Genomic DNA, 18,753 nt, shown 5'->3' with positions numbered 1-18,753 from the left:
ATATAATTCCAAAGACTGGAAACATTTAATGACAGCCCTGTTGGAAGCTAGCCCTCAGCTTCAGCTATGGAGCAACATACTAGGACTAGTGCTATTAATATTGTCAAGGATCAGTTGCTAGGTGAAGGTGACTATGCTGAGTTACAAATGACGATTCTGTTTGATGATGTGACCTTAGAGCAATGTCCTAACAGTAGCTTTAAATGCTTGGAACAAGACTGCACAACACAGAAGATGATCTGAATCATGTACCAAGATAACCCAGGGCTCAGATGAATCTTTTACTGATTTTTACACAAATTAACTTCAGCAGTAAGTAGAACAATATCAGATCTAGATGTAAGAAAGGCACTAATTGAGTCGTTAGCTTTTGAGAATGCTAACGCTAAATGCAAGAAGGCTATTAGACCTTTCAAGGCCAAATCTATGCCTAATTATGGGTGGATTAAAACTATCACAGATACTGGATCCATTGCTTACAATACCACTATGACTGGACAGACAATTGCCAAACGTAATAGAGCTCAAAATGACCAATGCTTTGCCGGTGGAAGAAAAGGTTATTTCCTAAAGGACTGTAGACAAATAATTCCTTAAAATAACATCTTCCCTCCTGATAATCCAGGGAGAAAGCTTCCTGAGATAAAAGATGTGGAAAGGACAGATACAGGACTTATGAATGTAGTTCATCCAGAAATATGTGAGGCAATTCCTTACTATTGGGAAACTGCAGAGGTGGCTTCACTTGCCCCCTCAAAAAAAAAAAAAAACCAAAACCAAAACCAAGGAACATGAGCCAAAGAGAGAATGTTCTAGAAGCAACTAAAGAAATTAGTGACTGAAAGATAATGCTACTATAAGCTTAACTAATCCAATGGAGAGAACATGAGATTTTAAAGGTACTAGGAAACAAGTATTTTAGCAAACTGCTATAAATGTATAAATGATCAGAGACCAAACTTAAATTACAATTAGCGATGGAACTGACATTGAAGGTCTAATGGATGTGAAGGTAGATGTAACAGTAATTTCACAAGATTTTTGCAATCCAACTTGGCCACTTCGAAAGGATTTGGACATTGTCGCACGTAAAACAAAGTCAAATGGATTAAATGTATAGGACCATAAAATCAGACAGGAAGATTAGGGCCATATGTGGCAGATATAGCCATGAATTTATGGGGAAGAGATCTATTACAACACTGGGAAACACAGATTAACATTACTTCAACTTCAGGGACAAGCTGTCAAATGGGAGATGTGCCTGATGAAGGTAATAAAAAGTGTTATCAAAAACAATTACAGACCATCCAGGTTGTCCACAGGCAGGAAACAGCAGGTGTTAGCTCTCTAAATTTAAAAGAAGGGACACTGCTTTAAAGTGGTTAACTAACAAGCCTGTCTGGGTAGAGCAATGGCCCTTAACTAAGAAAAAGTTACAAGCCCTAAAACAGCTGGTCCAAGGGCAGCTGGAGGCTCAACATATAGAAGAGTCTACCAGCTCTTGGAATTCTTTGTCATTAAAAAGAAATCTGGAAAATGAAGGATGTTAACTGATCTAAGAGCTATTAGAAGGTAATTCGGCCAATGGATTCCTTACAACCAGGAGTCTCTTTAAATTGTTGCTTAAGGCATGGCCTATTATAGTGATTTATTTAAAAGATGCTTTTTTCCCAATACCCCTGCAGTAACAGGTTCAAGAGAAATTTGCTTTCATTATGTCCACATTTAACAATAAACAGCCTATAAAAAGATATTAATGAAAAGTTTTGCCACGAGAAATGTTAAACAGCCCTACCTTGTCGTCAATATTTGTACAACAGCCATTAGAAATAACTCGTAAACAGTTTGCACAAGCGATAATTTATTATTATATGGATGATATCTTGATGGCTGATTCAGATACAGATACTTTAGAAAAAGAATTTTGCCTTGTTGGGGATTGCAAATTGCTTCTGAAAAAAATACAAAGAGGATATTCTATCAACTATCTAGGATATAAGATAGGTCTACAGAAAATTCAACCACAGAAAGTTCCTATCAGAAGAAATCAGTTACAAACTCTTAATGACTTTCAAAAAATTACTGGTAAATATTAATTGACTCCAGCCCACCACTGTATTAACCACTCAAGAGGTAATTGACTTCAAACCTTACAAGGTAATTTGAACTTAAATAATTTTATATATAGACACATATAATTATATATATACATATATGTATGTATATATATATACATGTATACATATATATATGTATCAGCTGAAGTTGATAGAGAACTGCCTCTGATAGAGAAGAGATCACATGATGTACATGTGGATTCCTTGGATCTCAAGTTTGATTGTATTTTAGTTATTTTGCCTTCTATTTATACTCCCACAGGAATTCTTATGCAGAGGGAAGGTAATATATTAGAATGGATATTTTCAGCACATAAACAGAGTTAAAAATTTTAAAACTATATAAAAAAGGTTTCTGATTTAACTGTGAAAGGAATAATAAGACTTTGTCAACTATCGGGATCAGACCCAGCAGAAATTGTAGTGCCTTATACTAATGCTGAAAATTACCTCATTATGAGTAATCAGTGAAAACTGGCGAAGCTTGCAGTAATTTGGTGGATGAAATTAACAACAATGACCCCAAAAACAAGCAACTTCAGTTATAAACAGAACTAATTGAGTTCTTCCTTTTATACTAAGAGGAACACTAATTTCTAAAGCTCCTACCCTTTATATAGATGCCAATTATTTAGGAATGCCAGGTTGTAAGTCAGAAAATATAAGTAACGTAATTCAAAGCCCACATGCTTCAGTTTAAAAATCGGAACTATGTGCTATTCTCATGGTTCTATTAGATTTTGCAGAATATCTTAATATACTTACTGACTCTCAATATGCAGAGTTGTTTTACATATAGAAACCAAACTGTGAACTTATTCCAGATGATTCAGAATTAACCTTGCTATTTATACAACTACAACAGGTAATTCAAAACACAGGCCATCCATTATATATAACCCATATTTATTCTCATACAGGTTTGCCAGGACCATTGGCACTAGGAAATGAGATAGATCTATTATTAATAAGAAATATATTAGAAGCTTCAATTTTTCATAAAGCACATCATATAAACAGAAGAAGCTTAAAGAAAAATGTATTCCAGAAGCAGAGAGACCCACATGGTATATACTCACTCATAAGTGGTTATTAGACATATAATATAGGATAAACCTACTAAAATCTGTACACCTAAAGGAACTAATCAAGGAAGACTCTGGCTAAAATGCTCAATCCCCATTAAGAAAAGCAAAGAACATGGACATCAAAAGAAGGAGAAAACAGGGAACAGGACAGGAGCCTGCCACAGAGGGCCTCTGAAAGGCTCTGCCCTGCAGGGTACCAAAGCAGATGCTACGACTTATGGTCAACCTTTGGGTAGAGTGCTGGGAATCTTATGAAAGAAGTGAGAAATAGTAAGACCTGGAGAGGACAGGAACTCCACAAGGAGAGCAACAGAACCAAAAAAATCTGGGCACAAGGTTCTTTTCTGAGACTGATACTCCAACCAAGGACCATTCATGGAGATAACCTAGAACCCCTGCATAGATGTAGGCCATGGCAGTTCAGTGTCCAAGTGGGTTACATAGTGATGGGAACAGGACTGTCTCTGACATAACTGATTGGCCTGCTCTTCGATTACCTCCGCCTGAAGGGGGAGCAGCCTTACCAAGCCACAGAAGACAATGCAGCCAGACCTGATAGACTAGGATCAGAAGGAAGGGGAGGAAGACCTCCCCTATCAGTGGACTGGAGGAGGGCCATGGGAGGAGAAGGGAAAGGGAGGATGAGATTGGGAGGGGAGAAGGAAGAGAACTATGGGGGGGGGGAGGGTTCAAAGTGAATAAATTGTAATTAATAAAATTTAAATTTAAAAAAAGAACAATGTTTCTATAACCTGGAGACAAGCCAAAGAAATCATTTTTCAATTTTTTTTAATCACTTGTATCCCAGCTGTAGCCTCCTCCCTCTTTCCCTCCCAATCCTCCCCTCCCTCCCTCATCTCTTCTCACAGAGGGCACCTGCAAGACTCTACCTAGCAGTATATCAAAGCAGATGCTGAGACTCATAACCAGACCTTCAGCAGAGTGCAGGGAATCCTATGAAAGAAGGGGGAGTTACTATGACCTAGAGGGGACAGAAGCCCCACAAGGTCCAAATATACCAGGGCACAGGCTTCTGTGAGACTGTTTTTCCAACCAAGGACCATGCATGTATATAACCTATAACCCCTGCTCAGACATAGCCCATGGTAGCTCAGTATCCACATGGGTTCCCTAGTAAGGGGGACAAGAATTATTTCTGACATGAACTCAATGACTGGCTCATTGAACTACTCTCCCCCCCCCCCCGGAGGGAGGAGCAGCCTTACTAGGCCACAGATAAAGACATTGCAGGCAGTCCTAAAGATACCCGATAAGCTAGGGTCAGATGGAAGGAGAGGAGGACCTCCACTATCAGTGGACTCAGAAGGGGGCAGAAATTAAATGTTATTTTTAAAAAAATGTATGTAAGAGGTATCCCTAAAAGTACCCAAAGAAATGAAGTTTGACAGATGGATGTGTTTCAACTAATATCTATTCAGGATTCCAAAGGGCTTCTGCCTTGAGTTCTGAAAAGGTGATTCTGTAATTACATACTTATTAGAAGTGATGACTCTCATGGGGATACCTTTACAAATTAAAACTGATAATACTCTGGCTTATGCATCAGGAAAATAAATCTTTTATTTTTATTTTTTATATAGCATAACATAAAACACAGTACAGTCCTTACAGTCCAAGCAATTGTGGAAAGATCAAACCACACTTTAAAGGAGATGCTCAGAAAACAAAAAGAGAATATGAGATCTCCCAGAAATAGATTACATAACACTGTATTAACTTCAATTTTTTTTTAAATGTCAGTAAGACAGGTAACACAAGTGCTACTGAAAAACACTGGATTTTAAAAGGACTGATAAAAATCAACGTGTATACTTTAAGGATGTGTTAATCTCAGAATGAAAATACAGTGCATTGGAAAAGAGGCTATGCCTTTTTTCCACAGGAAATGGACTCCTTTAAAGTTTAATAAGGATCAGATTTAACCACAAGAGACCTGAAAATCTTGTCTGCCAGCATGGAAGGTACAAAGGAAGAGACCCAGAAGGACAGCAAAGCAGGTGATGCAAATGCTGATCACTTTGTGGGAACAGCTCGGGAGATTGGTATAAAAGTTCGGTTATGAAGTCAAAACTAACTTACAGATGCCTTTCACCTGCTCAGGCATACAGCAAAAAATCATCATTAGCTGATTTGTGCACACTGTGCATTTCATACATGTGTTAATACAAAAATGTCCCTATACTGTTACTTTCAAAAGTTTGTGTGTTTTCAGAGCTAAAAACGACCAGACGCCAATGAAGTTAAAGGGGCCCTGATAAGATTCACTCTCAAGGATGCTGAGACAAATTCTGTTTTCCTTTTGATTATAAAGTATTAAAACAGTGTCAGGTAAAACATTTCATTCCTAGTGTTTAGAGGAAGATAAAATTTCAGATCAATAGTTATAATTGTTAAACAATGTTAAAGATTTATAGTTAATTCTATATTAGCCTGAAAAGTGGTTTTTGTCTACAGGTCTACGGTCAATTGGATGTCCTGGCTGTCTCTTTTGTGCTGTCTGATATCCTCTTAAGATCTTTTTGCTATTCTTAGCATCGTTGGTCTCTGTTATGTGCAAAACCCTAACACTACAATCTGTTAAAAGCACTTTGCTACTTATATTTGATCTTTGCCTATCTCCCCATACCAGCATAAAAATTTAATCAAAAAAAAGAATCCAGTCATGTTCACTACAATGTCTGTAATGCATCAATCACTCTATGGCATGTACCATACAAAAGATATTTGTTCTAAATACTTTGCAGTTACTGAGTTATTCAACCAATAAAATGTTGGGACTCTACTGTCTTTATAACAATAGGAAGAAGTTTCCCCGACCAGTGAGTAACCAGCAGCATAAGGTGTGGTGACTCTGAGTACAACCCTGGCTAGGCAGTAGGATTACAAGTTTGAATTATGCTTGGGAAAGATCCAGTCTCAAATTAAAAAAAAAAGACTATAGTTCAACCATAGAGTTCTTGCCTACCATGTGTGAAGTCACCACACTACAAATGAAACTACAAATTTAAGGTACTCTGCAACAGATGCAGCAGAATCCTGGAAGTCTTTGACATTCCATCTCATCATGGAATAAAGCTGTCAAAGCAATGTTACTTAAAATTGCTATTTCTATTGTAGCTTTATGTAGGCAAAAAATTTCTGCCAAGGTCTCCTGTATTTGGCAATCAAGGACTGACAGTGTGGACAGTACAGGTGTGTATTTACTGATCAATTCATTTTGGCAATTGACATAAAAATTGTTATCTCAGAAGTTTCATTAGATGCAAATTCACTGAACCTGCATTCATGATTACAGTGTCTTCTTGCCAATGAGACACAGCTGAAGAATTGTGGTGTACCTCAGGGAGCTGACATGAAGCTCCTCAATGAAAGACTAGTTCTGCATCCCTTCCACTGAAAAGAGAATTGCAAGGCCAAAAGAAAGAACATACTAAGGAGGTATCTTACAACAGAATTCTGAACAATTTTCAAAGATTTATTTGGTCGAAAAGGTGTATCAGTAAACTTCACTCTTTGTTAGTTATCTATCAGTGGCCAATAAGACTCTGATAAGACAGTCAAGCTAAGGGCAAGGTGGCCAAAGCACAATTTCCTAGCTTTTCTTAGCCAACACACACCCACACCACTATGAAAATCTAAAGCAGGCAAAGTCCATAATCCAGGGCACATCACAAAAGTTTCAAACTGAAGTACTTAATGGAGACACCTAACTAGTAACCTCTCAGATAGAAGAAAATCAAAGAACCTTCAAAACCTCAACAGAATTAGCAGTAGTCCAATAGTAGTCCAATAGTCCAGGCAAGGATTCAGAGGTGAAGAAGGGTTAAGACTGGAGCCAAATGAAGCTTTAACTCTTTAGCTTTCCCTACATGGACAGAGAAGGCATTAGTGATGATCCTGACAGAAGTAGGGACAGCTATGAGGAAGGACTAGTAATGTCCCTTCTACAGATAGAACCAAGGTTCTATATCACAGGATATTTGATCACATTGTGAACCCCAAAATTGTTATTTACTGAAAAAGCCTGTTTTTAGTCATGGTGTAGCTTGGCCCTAACACACAAGTTTAATCCAAGACAGGATTAAATAAAGTCAACCACAGAGCAAGAGGCAGAGCAAGCAACCAGTTAACAAGAAGCAAACATAGGAAAAAAACATAGTGAAAGGAAGTCAGGATGATGGATAAAGCGACACACAGGAAGTAGAAGGGAGGGACATTAAGTTTGAGGGACATTAAGTTTTTGGAGACTGTGTGGGGAAGGAGGTGTCCTTTTCTTTTGGGGACATCAGCTGAAGAAGAAGGTCAGTTGGATGCTTTCTCTGCCTCTCTGAGCTGGCAGGTTTCACACCAGTGTCTGGCTCTTGTGTCTTTATTGGTAAAATGGAATCATTGAAATTTTCTTAAAAACAACAGTGCTATGTTTAGAAATTTATCCAAGATGACTGGGTAAGCAGGACACTTACATAATTTAGCTACGGAAAAAAAGGATATTGTACTATCAATATACATTAGAAATTATTTTGATGCACATATAGCACAAAAATATGAAAATAAGGGATTTTTTTTTAAATAGATGAAAATACTAATGGTAAGATTCCTAATTTAGAAACAAGACCTTTTTTGTTTCCTAGGCCTGCAAAAACTTGAAAAAGCAAAGTTATGTGTTTAAAACACATGACTCAGTATTCACTAACACAATGACACTAGGTATTTTGTTTGTTTTTAAGATTTATTTATTTATTACATATACAATGTTCTACCTGCATGAATGCCTGCAGGCCAGAAGAGGGCACCAGATCTCATTATAGATAGCTATGAGCCACCATGCGGTTGCTGGGATTTGAACTCAAGACCTCTGGAAGAACAGCCAGCACTCTTAACCTCTGAGCCATCTCTCCTACCCCTCACTGGTTATTTTTCAAAGTACTTCATGATTTGGCTTTTCTCATAAAAAACCCAGATGGAATCTACTGAATGAGAAATTTTGTATAAATTAAGCTGATTTTAATTATCAAATTTTTAAAATAAACATTTTAATCTAGTTAAACAAAAAGTGAATATATTATTCAAAACCATGATTCATACCTGTAACATATTCAACAAGCAGAACCCTTATAAAGTAGTCACTGGTAATTTACAAGTCTTTTTATTTAATTTTTTTCAGTGGAATTACATTACAATGAAGTCACTTTAACAGTAGGTTTCAGGATAGGCAAGGAGAAGCCCAACAGAGAGAAACAGACAACAGACCTGACCAGTCGCAGGTACTAATTAACCTCTAATGAGGTTCTCCACTTTGCCCATGCTTCCAAAACAGCTCTCTGGGATGAGCAGAACGCTGAAGGTGAGAACCTGAGCCTTGACAATATTAGGCAAGTATTCTGCCCCTCAACTGCACCCCCACACTGAACTTCTCTGGTTTTAGGTAACACCCAATTCATAAATCATTCTTTGTTCAAATAAATTCTGCTTAAGATTTCTTCTTCCAATAACATACAGTGCACATAACGTAAAATTGCACAATAGTTCATTATATATTATAAGCTTTGATGTATATTTGAAATTTTATACACTGCGTAAATAAATAAGGTATATGGGATTTTAAATCTAAAGATGAGTTATAAGAGTATCAAACATATGCAAACCTCTCTTAAAAAATACAACATAAAACAGATTAAGAGAAGCACATGCCATGAGCATGGGAGATCTTTCCATCTTCTGATATCTTCTTTAATTTCTTTCTTCAGAGAGTTGAAGGTTTTTTTTAACAGGTCTTTCACTTGCTTGGTTATTAGCACCACGGTACTTTATGCTATTAGTGGCTATTTTGAAGGGTGTAGTTTCCCTAATTTCTTTCTCAGCACTTTTGTCTTTCGTATATAGGAGGGCTACTGATTTTTTTCAATTAATTTTGTATCCAGCCACTTTGCTGAAGGTGTTTATCAGCTGAAGGAGTTCTCTGTTTGATTTTTGGGATCACTCATGTATATTATCATATCATCTGAAAACAGTGATACTTGACTTCTTCCTTTCTGATTTGTATCCCCTTGATCTCCTTTAGTTGTTTTATTGCTCTAGCTAGGACTTTAAAGTACTTATGAAAGAAAGGGAGACGAAAGACCTGGAGGGGACAAGGGCTCCACAAGGAGAGCAAGAGAACCAAAAAAATCTGGTCACAGAGGTCTTTTCTGAGACTGATACTCCAACCAAGGACCATGCATGGAGATAACCTAGAACCCCTACACAGATGTAGCCCATGGCAGCTCAGTCTCCAAGTAAGGGGAATTAGGGACTGTCTCTGACATGAACTCAGTGGCTGGCTCTTTGATCACCTCCCGGAGTGGGGAGTAGCCTTACCAAGCCACAGAGGAAGACAATGCAGCCAGTCCTGATGAGACCTGATAGGCTAGGGTCAGAGGGGAGGGGAGGAGGACCTCCCCTATCAGTGGACTTGGGGAAAGGCATGGGAAGAGAGGAGGAAGGGAGGGTGGGATGGGAGGGGACAAGGGAGGGGCTACAGCTGGGATAGAAAGTGAATAGACTGTAATTAACAAAAAAAAATAAAATAAATTTAAAAAAAAAGCACATGCCTAAAGTCCAGCCACTTAAGTGCTTTGTTCAGCCATTATCAGAGAGACACTCTGTCCTATAGCAAATGGGAACAAATACAGAGAGACCCACAGCCAGACAGCATGCAGAGTGAGAAACTTTAGAACACTCAGCCCTAAACTAGATGTCTCCATCAAATCCCTCTCCTTGGGGCTCAGGGAACCTCTTAGAAGAAGAGGTAGAAAGAGTGTAAAAGCCAGAAGGGATGCGGGACACAAATGAAACAAGGCCTTCTAAACACAATAGGAACTAACCACATATGAAAACACAGAGACTGAGGCAGCATAGGCAGGGCCTCCATGGTCAGCACCAGATTGGGTCTGAGAGATGAAAAAAGTGTTCACATACCCCATCTCTAACCTAGAAACTATCGCCAATTGATAGCCACCTACAAATGACAATTTCGTTTTCTCCTAGGAAGTCTTACTAAGGAAACAAACTACTCTTAAGGACAGGCTACATGCTCAACAGTAGATGGTGAAAAGAAAATGAACTAAACAGCATCGTTGGAGGTCCCTTGCCTCACAATGCCATGTCTGGGCTTTTGTTTGTCTGCTTAATTTCACTTTTATTTATTTATTTATTTATTTATTTTTCTTTTTACCCTACAGTTCCTTCATGCATATATTATGGCTTCCAGTTTAGTGTTTTTATAGGTTTCCTGAGTGCACAAACAAGTAGGTCTGTTTTTTTGTGTCTTTTCTTGGGCTCTTTTCCTTCTGTTTGTTTTGTCTAATTGCACTGTGTTAGTTTTTGTTTTGTTTTAATAGATTTCATTATTATCCCAGAGAAACCTGTGTGTTCTCCTGTTCTCCCTCTCCCTCTGTTTTTGTTTTTGTTTTTTTTTTCAAGGCAGGATCTCATTATATAGTCCTGGTTGTTCTGCAACACACACTGTATACCAGGCTGGCCTCAAACTTACAAACATCTGTCTCCCTCTACCTCCCAAGTGCTAGGATTAATGGCATGGCTTGTTTGTTTTCTAATGAAAGATGGAAAGGGGGTGGATCTGGATGGGAGGGGAGAGAGCTAGGAGGTAGGCCAAGGAGAAACCATAATCATACTATATAATTTGAGGGGGGAAAATCTATTTTCAATAAAAGGAAAGAAAAAAGTAAAAGCACGTACCTAGATAAATAAGTTTTAAATAAACTAATGGCACTTACCTTCAACAGAGACCAAACACAATCAATATGTCCATAAAAAATGCTCCTGTGCAGTGCTGTCCAGCCTGACTCCTTGTCTTTCACCAGCAAATCTACTCCTTTCTCAATAAGCCAATCTAATACTCCTTTCTTCCCACAGGAAGAAACCAGGTGGAGGGCGTTCCTGCCAAAGGCATCCTTGACAGTTGCAGCATTGTGACAGTGACTGGAGAGGAAGTTCTTGATCTGATTCTCACTCCCCTTTGTCACCACAGAAAGGACATCCAGAGCATGCCTCAAGGATCTGCATTTTGCCGTGCAGTCAGGAGTGGCAGAATCCATCCTAACTGCTTTTATATTGCTTATTCCTTCAGAACAGTCACTGAAGTAAATTTTTTAAATGAAAAGTCAGGACACAAGCATATCATTCAGGAAGAATTATCGAGAAGAGATGACCCTTTGGGTGTTATAATTTAAACAGTCACAACAATTATATAAAACTATATATCTTTGTATAATCTTTTGGCACTTAAATCAAAAATTTATAAACAGTTCTAGAAAGTTCATATCAAATACAAGTTCTTCATTTAAAAAATAATCCCAGTTTATAAATTATTCCTGTAGTCAAGCACCAAGGGGGAGTGAGGAGGGGAACTCCCCCTCCACACTGTCTGAGCCTTTCAAATATCCATAATTGCGAGGGTGACCTGTATGGAGACAAAGCAAAAGTAAAATTACAAATCTAACTCTCCCTTGAAGTACTTGACAATATAGTAATTTCACATCTAAATGTCCTTAATTCATTAAAAAAAAAGCATTCAGCTTTTCATGCTGGCCTCTTCCAGAATCTTCAATCTTTATCTCCTGTGTTTTACACTCCCTTAGCTATGTCCCCAGAAGCTAGGAGCACATTAGAATCGATAATCTTCAAGAGAACCCTCTTCCAAATGGCCACCGCCTAAAACTACATCATAACCATTACCAAAACAATCAACACTTCACCCATTACTTCATGGTAGGCAATGTATCTTCTCACCTGAAAGGTCCCATTTTCCGGAGAAATAATTAAACTAAGGGTATAAGAACAACTAGACTAGAAAGCAACTGGAAAGAAATAATTTTTGACACTTTATACCTATATTAATATAAATTCTAGATGGCTCAGAGACAAAGATAAAAAATTAAGCCATCAACATATAGAGGGTTTTCTATAACCACCACATACAAAAAGCATTACCTGAAACCTCCGCGTATAAAGTGATGATGAGATTCCATATAACTATTAAAGTTACATGATACTTTTAAATACAAAAGATGGAAAACATTCTCTAATATGTAAACCTTTCCTTACTATCTGATCTTTGGGAACTAAAAAAAAAAAAAAAAAAAGGCACTTCACAGGCATGAATTTACTGTGTGAACTGGGGAAACTTTGGTTTTATGTGTGTGTGTGTGTGTACTTGCAAATAGATAGATAGATAGATAGATAGATAGATACAAAAATGGAAGAGTCCAAATATATTATTTTCCACATCCACTTGAAATCACAATCATAGGCAGAAGTTAACATCTAACTAGCTTTCTGATATTGACTATTATGATTCACTTTTTAGAAATGAGAGCAATGTACTACTTGATTTCTAATTCTTTCTAACTCCAGGTCTGTTTCTGAAAACCTATAGTTTTTAACTGAACATGGTCCCACTAAGGCAAACAACCAAACAAAACAAAACCAAAAACAACAAAACACCCACTTCAAAATGTTAATTTGAACCTAAAAGAAAAAAAAAATTAAATCTTTGGCATTTATCTGGCGCACGTGCACGCGCACGCGCGCACACACACACACACACACACACACACACACACACGAACCAATGCCTCATGTAGTTTAAAAACCACAATATATAGCAAAATATCAAATTATTCACTCTGCTCTTTCAAGCTCTAAAAAACTACACCACTCTTTTTTTTTTTAATATCAGGATGGGTCAGATGTTAAACAGCCTTTGTGCTTGAAATAGACAATTCAAAGTTATACTCAGAATCCTAAAATGGCAGGATAAACTGATAATGCAAGGTGTCTGGTTTGGGTGATGGGGTAAGAAAAAGGGTGGGGTGGTAGCTAAATAGTTCGAAAATCAAAGGAAAAAAAATATATCAAGCTATATTGGTTTGAATGAGAATGGCCCCACAGGTTCATATTTTTTAATATTTGGTGCCCAGTTGGTAGAACCATTTTCAGAAAGTTTATGAGATGTGGCCTTGGAGAAAACATGCCACTGGGGGCCAACTTTAAAGTTTTAAGACTCTAGCCATTTTCATTGTCTCTCCCTGGCTCCTACTTGTAGGTAAAGATGTAAGCTCTCAGCTGTTCCTGCTACAATGCTTTAGCTCTGCCATGATCATGAATTCTACCCTTCTGAAATGACAGCCCCAAATAAACACTTTCTTTTCCAAGTTGTATTAGTCATAATGTCTTATTACAGTAGTAAAAAAGAAACTAAGACAAAAGCTTAAAGCCACAAATAAGTAAGTTATAAATAACTTTATCTTTATGTGACACAGACGAAATGTTAACAAGAAATTGAGCAAAATCTAGCTAGCTAGCTTAGCTACTGGTAATGGTTCAACCCCACAAAGGTTTTAAGGCAGTCAACACTGAGTCCTGAACAATGGTTCGTGAGCCTTACATTTATCCATAGTTAATCACCTAACTCCCTTAATACATCATATATCCCAATCCCTCTCCAAAACAAAAAAAAGTTTCACATGTTAAAAACAGCTTTAGCTACTAATGAAGAAAGTAATCTACAGCCTTACCCAACTGTGAACTCTGAATTTCAACAACCACCCTGACAAGACATGCTTGTGAGAGTGTCACAAATGTCACAGAGTAAACATTATGATTGGATGATAGGCTTGCTCCATAAAATAGAACTCATATCTAGCACCACTAAGAGGCCAGCCACCCATGGTTGGGTAGGTCTTGGCCATAGCAGACAATATAAATGAGCATAATATTTAACCACTTCTAAGGACGTTTCACTTTAGCCACAGATTGGTGCACCCCTCAAACCTCATCAGAGATGCTTCTTTTAGCAGTAAATGGTGATTAACACCCACACTGGTCAACACACAGACTAAGTAAGAGACTGCGGACATCAATATCATACCCCATCCCCCCAAGGCTCAGGGATGGTTGTGGAAAAGGGGATAAAATAATTTAAGAAGCAGAGGTATTCTACAGGCAAAAAATGTTTTTCTGGACACAAGATAGTTGTACATAAGAACTCAAAGCCACTCTGACTGCATGCACAAGATTTGAACAGACAAAATCTTAGCATCGTGCAGGGAGAGAGTCATGAAGTCACCTCCCTAGCTGACAGTTGATAACTAATGGGAGAGAGAAAGTCAGTTTTCATCAGGGGTGTGGCTCCTAAGAAGCTGCCCATGCTCTAGCAGATGACCCCAGCAGATGCACATACTGACCTGGCCGAACTAAGTGGTTTCAGTGGGTTTGTCTGTTTGTTTGTTAGATCACATTAAAACAGGAGAGAAAGGTGATAGGAAGGACAGGAAAGAAATTGGAAGGGAAGATATGGGGAGTGGGTTTAAACAAAACATAATATATGCATATAAGAAATTCTCAAAGGAAAAACAATTCTTGAAAGCCCATGTAGTTTCAGAAGGGCATACATATTTGCAGTGGTATGAATGATAATGGACCCCATAGGTCCCTCTGTTAGTTGAGTTATTTGGGAAGGACTGGGAGGTGAGGCTATGTATAGGTGTGGCCCTGTTAGGGCTGTGTCACTGGAGGTAGGCTTTGAAGTATCAAAAGCCCACACAGGCCCAGTCTCGGTCTCTCCCTCTCCCCCTCTCCCCCCTCTTCCTCTCCCTCTCATCAGATGGGAGCTCTCAGTTGCTGCTCAGCACCATGCCTGCCTGCCTGCTGTCATGCCCCCTTTCAAAATGATCATAGACAAATCTTCCGAAACTGTAAGTAAGCCAATAATTAAATAATTCCTTTTGTAAGTTCCTTTGGTAATGGTGTGTCATCATAGCAATAGAACAGTAACTAAGACTACATTATGCATCACACATAAAGCTCAGATTCAGAATACCTGAGCTGGTAACCCAAGTACATAACTACCTAAGGATCCTGAGCATACCACTGAATTTTCTCTAAGCTTCAATATTTTCATTTGCAAAAACAAGATTAAAAATTTTCTCTTGACCTGTTCTAAAAGAAATATTTCATCCATATGATACAAACATCTACCAAAAGTTAAAGTTGAAAATAAGACATCTTGGTAAATAAATCAGAAAATATTAATACTATACTAGGACCCTTACCACTTGAAATATTTTTCATCTACATCTTTAAAAGGCTACTTCTCAGTGTTATAAACACAATGCTACCATCTTTTACATTTTCATGTGGACATGTATGTACAGAACTTTATCTAAATAAACTATGTCTCATTTCAACTCCATTATTGCCCCTATAAAAAAAATAATAAAACACCTTCACCTCATTTGTTATAAGGAAACAAAAATCATACAATGAGTATTCTAGATATCATTTGCCAATCAACTGGCTCTCTCAAAACAGGAATGTCAACAGGATATAATGTAGGGTAGTCAAGAAAAACTGTTATTTGAGGTCCTACGAATTGGGTTGCTACCCCTAAGACCATGGACAGGGGACTTGAGCTCTCCATTCCTCCTTTTCTTCCTTTATGGACTAGTGACCATAACCTCCCTTGGGCATATATGCTTTGCACACATACAAGGGAAGAATGTTATACTTCTTCATAGTTTTCATAATCAGTTAGCAGGAAAATTGTTAACTGGGCTCTTTAAAACCAAAACACCTTCCGTGTACACTTGTATCTGTACTAATTTAAATGTTATAAGCTACAGATTATAATACAGAGTCATAATCAAAGAGAAGTTTTTATAAACCCTAAAAGACATTTTTTAAAAATAAGTACTTAAGATGTTAGGACATTAAGTAGCTTAGCACTACTAATAATTGCATTCTAATGCTTTTCTCAAATATTCGCTGTGTAAAAGACCCAGAAACTTAGTTTAGTGCAATACTTTACAATACTCATCTCGTTTTCATAAAAGAAAATTTGCCCAAAATTTAGGGAGTAAGTGCACCTCTGGATGCAGCAAGGAATTATTCCTCTGTGGTAAGAAACTAGTTTGTGTCACTGGACATAACAAATCATACTGACATCCTTTAATGGGTGTACTTAGTCTAGAATTTTATAATCCAGAAGCATCTTCACAGTTAAAAATGAAATGAAATCAGTACACAAAAATTAGCATACTGAAAGCCCTTCAAACAAGTTTCACTAAAAAAAGAAGTGAAAATCAACATAGCTAATTGTATTTTTTTAAAGCTGAGATGTGACTAAAGTTCTGCAAAAACTTTTTTAAAAAACACGTTTTATTTAAAAAAAAAAAAATAGGTCTGCTGTAACGTACTGTGAAGTGGGCCTCTAAACGATAAAAACAAATGTTAATTCAAGAGAGAAGTGAAAAACTGACCAAAAACGCTTGCGAATTTGCGTATCAGATCAGGAAGGTAGTGACACTATGGGGGGGGGGGCGGAGAGATAGAGAGAGGAAGGACAGACCAACACCACTCTTGACCCTTTCGGTATTTCTGGAGATCTACTCCAAAAGTCCTACTTCGAGGTAAAAGGAAACAGGTGCTGCTCAACTTCTCCTCGAAAAAAAAAATACCCCCTCTGGCTAGAACAACTCAAGTTTTACGATGACGTTAGATAGGAGTGGGAGACCGCTTATCTCTGGCATTTCCCCTTGGAACTAAAATTCCCCTGCAACCCGGTACACGTGAACAAAAGACCCCTCTATCCTGTCTCTGCAGAACAGACCCCGGTCCCTTTCCACCTAGCAGCAAAATGTACGCGTTAAGACCCGCTTCTGCAAACTCAGCAAGGCCCACGCGAACTCAAAACTTTGTCAACTCCACCGCGGGTTTAAGGGGCCTGGGCGTCTCTAGGAAGGGCTCCAAGGGAAGTGACACCAGACAGCCCTCGGAACCAGAAACGCGACGTCGCCGGAGGGCGTGTCCGGCAGCCTGGCGACGTAGCACTTCGCCGGACCAGGCCATTCATTAGCGGCAAAGGGGGCGGCGGGGCCGCGCTCCCGGGCCACCCGCCCGCGCCACGCGCCTCCCGGCTCGCGGCCGCCCCCACGCGAGTCCCCTCCCCCGGCCCCGCTTCCCCCCCGCGCCGGGCCGGCAGGACGCGGTCGCCCCCGCCCTCACCAGTCGCTAGATGAAGGTGCGCCGGCGGTCTCCGCGGGAAAGGCGCGTGGCCGCGCGGGGACTCATCCTCAGTGAAGGCGACCGGGGACAGCGAGGGGAGCCAGGAGCCGGGGCTACCCGAGTCAGCTCCAGAGGCGGCTGCAGCGACGGCCGCGACTGCCGGCACCGGGACGGGGTTCGGGGGAACCTGGGCTCCGAGCGGGCGGGACTCGGGAATAAGACGGGCGCTGATTGGCTGAAGTTCGTGTATGCCCCACAGTGATTGGTCGGGGCCTGCCCACAAGGCCTAGCGTGGCAGCACCTCAGCAGTGGCCTTTCCCGGGAGTCCTAGAGCAACTTGACCCTGCTGGCCTTGGAGCCGTAGAGTCGGGCAGCCGCCCTAGGCACACAACCAGTATTGTCCCCTTGGTGCTAGCTGTCATCCTAGTAGACTTGTCTCCTAGCAGGTCGAGACTCAGGCCAGGATGGAGGAAACAAGGACCTGGCTAGACGCCCAAGCACCCGTCACCACTCAGTAGAAACAGAGGCATTTAGAAAAGTTGCCTCCCGGATTGTCTTGAGTTTCACTACCTTTATAAGAAGGCACCATAGCTTTTGCAGATCGCCCCTGTGCGACCAGCTGCTGACTTGGGTCACATCACTCAGTGCCTGATGCCAGGCTTGCAAGAGGATTTCTCCCTTTAAATTTAAAGGCCATTCTAAAAGTTGGAAACCGTTAGGGAGGAAAGCAAGCCAATGATCAGCCAAAAATGGGAAACATATGCTGCTGAAGTCTGATAGAGAAGCGCCTTAGTAAACATGCATTCAGGGAGGAGTAGCGTGACTCAGAGAAAAGCAGCACCAGGAGCCCAGAGTTGATTGGACCTCTGCCCTGATGGTGTTACTGTATGAGCCATCACCACTCTAATCTATTAAACGGAGTTAAACTCTAAACTCGGTATTTTCTTACACTAGTTCAGCCTGATTGCCTGTTTTGCAGACTTCGTAGGAAGGTAAGTTGCTAGATCAAAGTGAAGGAGAAATGAAAGCTTGAGACCTAGCTTCCCAGCTCTCCCAGTGTAAAGATTTTCTTTGCTTTCCTACTTCTACTTTGGCATGTCACAAAAACCACTTTGTACTATATGAACAATGACTTGAAAAGAAGCTATGTGTGATGACACATTCATGAACAAAGAAGCTCAGTGATCCAGAAGCTAATAATGTAAATAAATGCGTGGACCTGAGTTCACATCTTTTCTCTGTCTCTTTCTTGTATCTGGATAAGTCATTGAGGTTTTTTGAAGCCTTAATTTCCTCATCTGCAAAGTGGGAACAAAATGTGTTTTGCTGTAGGAAAAATGTGTTGATAGACATATGTAGCATTTAGGAGAGTGGCAAGAACACAATAACATGTCACAAAAAAAGACTAATTTTTACACATAAAATATGTCCTTAGCTAAATTGTTCTAAGTATTCATTCA

General features: G+C 39.4%; 1 protein-coding gene across 4 annotated transcripts in view; it reads right to left on the bottom strand.

Annotated features, from left to right (window-relative positions):
- Ibtk (inhibitor of Bruton tyrosine kinase) overlaps positions 1–17,432 on the bottom strand; it is a 72,895-nt gene extending 55,463 nt beyond the window's left edge. For 3 of the 4 annotated variants that reach the window (XM_060384672.1, XM_060384674.1, XM_060384673.1), the window contains exons 1-2: positions 17,294–17,432; positions 11,005–11,690 (exon numbers count right to left, since the gene is read on the bottom strand). In XM_060384672.1, coding sequence (XP_060240655.1) covers positions 11,005–11,325 — 321 coding nt within the window. In that variant the 5' untranslated portion in view covers positions 11,326–11,690; positions 17,294–17,432. Of the gene's footprint in view, positions 1–1,798; positions 1,956–11,004; positions 11,691–17,293 lie in introns of those variants that run through there. The other variant, XM_060384675.1, reaches the window with a different exon arrangement.
- Positions 17,433–18,753: the final 1,321 nt, after the last annotated feature.

This window comes from Meriones unguiculatus, chromosome 6 (assembly GCF_030254825.1).
Source record: "Meriones unguiculatus strain TT.TT164.6M chromosome 6, Bangor_MerUng_6.1, whole genome shotgun sequence".
Lineage (NCBI taxonomy): Eukaryota > Metazoa > Chordata > Mammalia > Rodentia > Muridae > Meriones > Meriones unguiculatus.
This window is presented reverse-complemented; position numbering and strand designations above follow the sequence as displayed.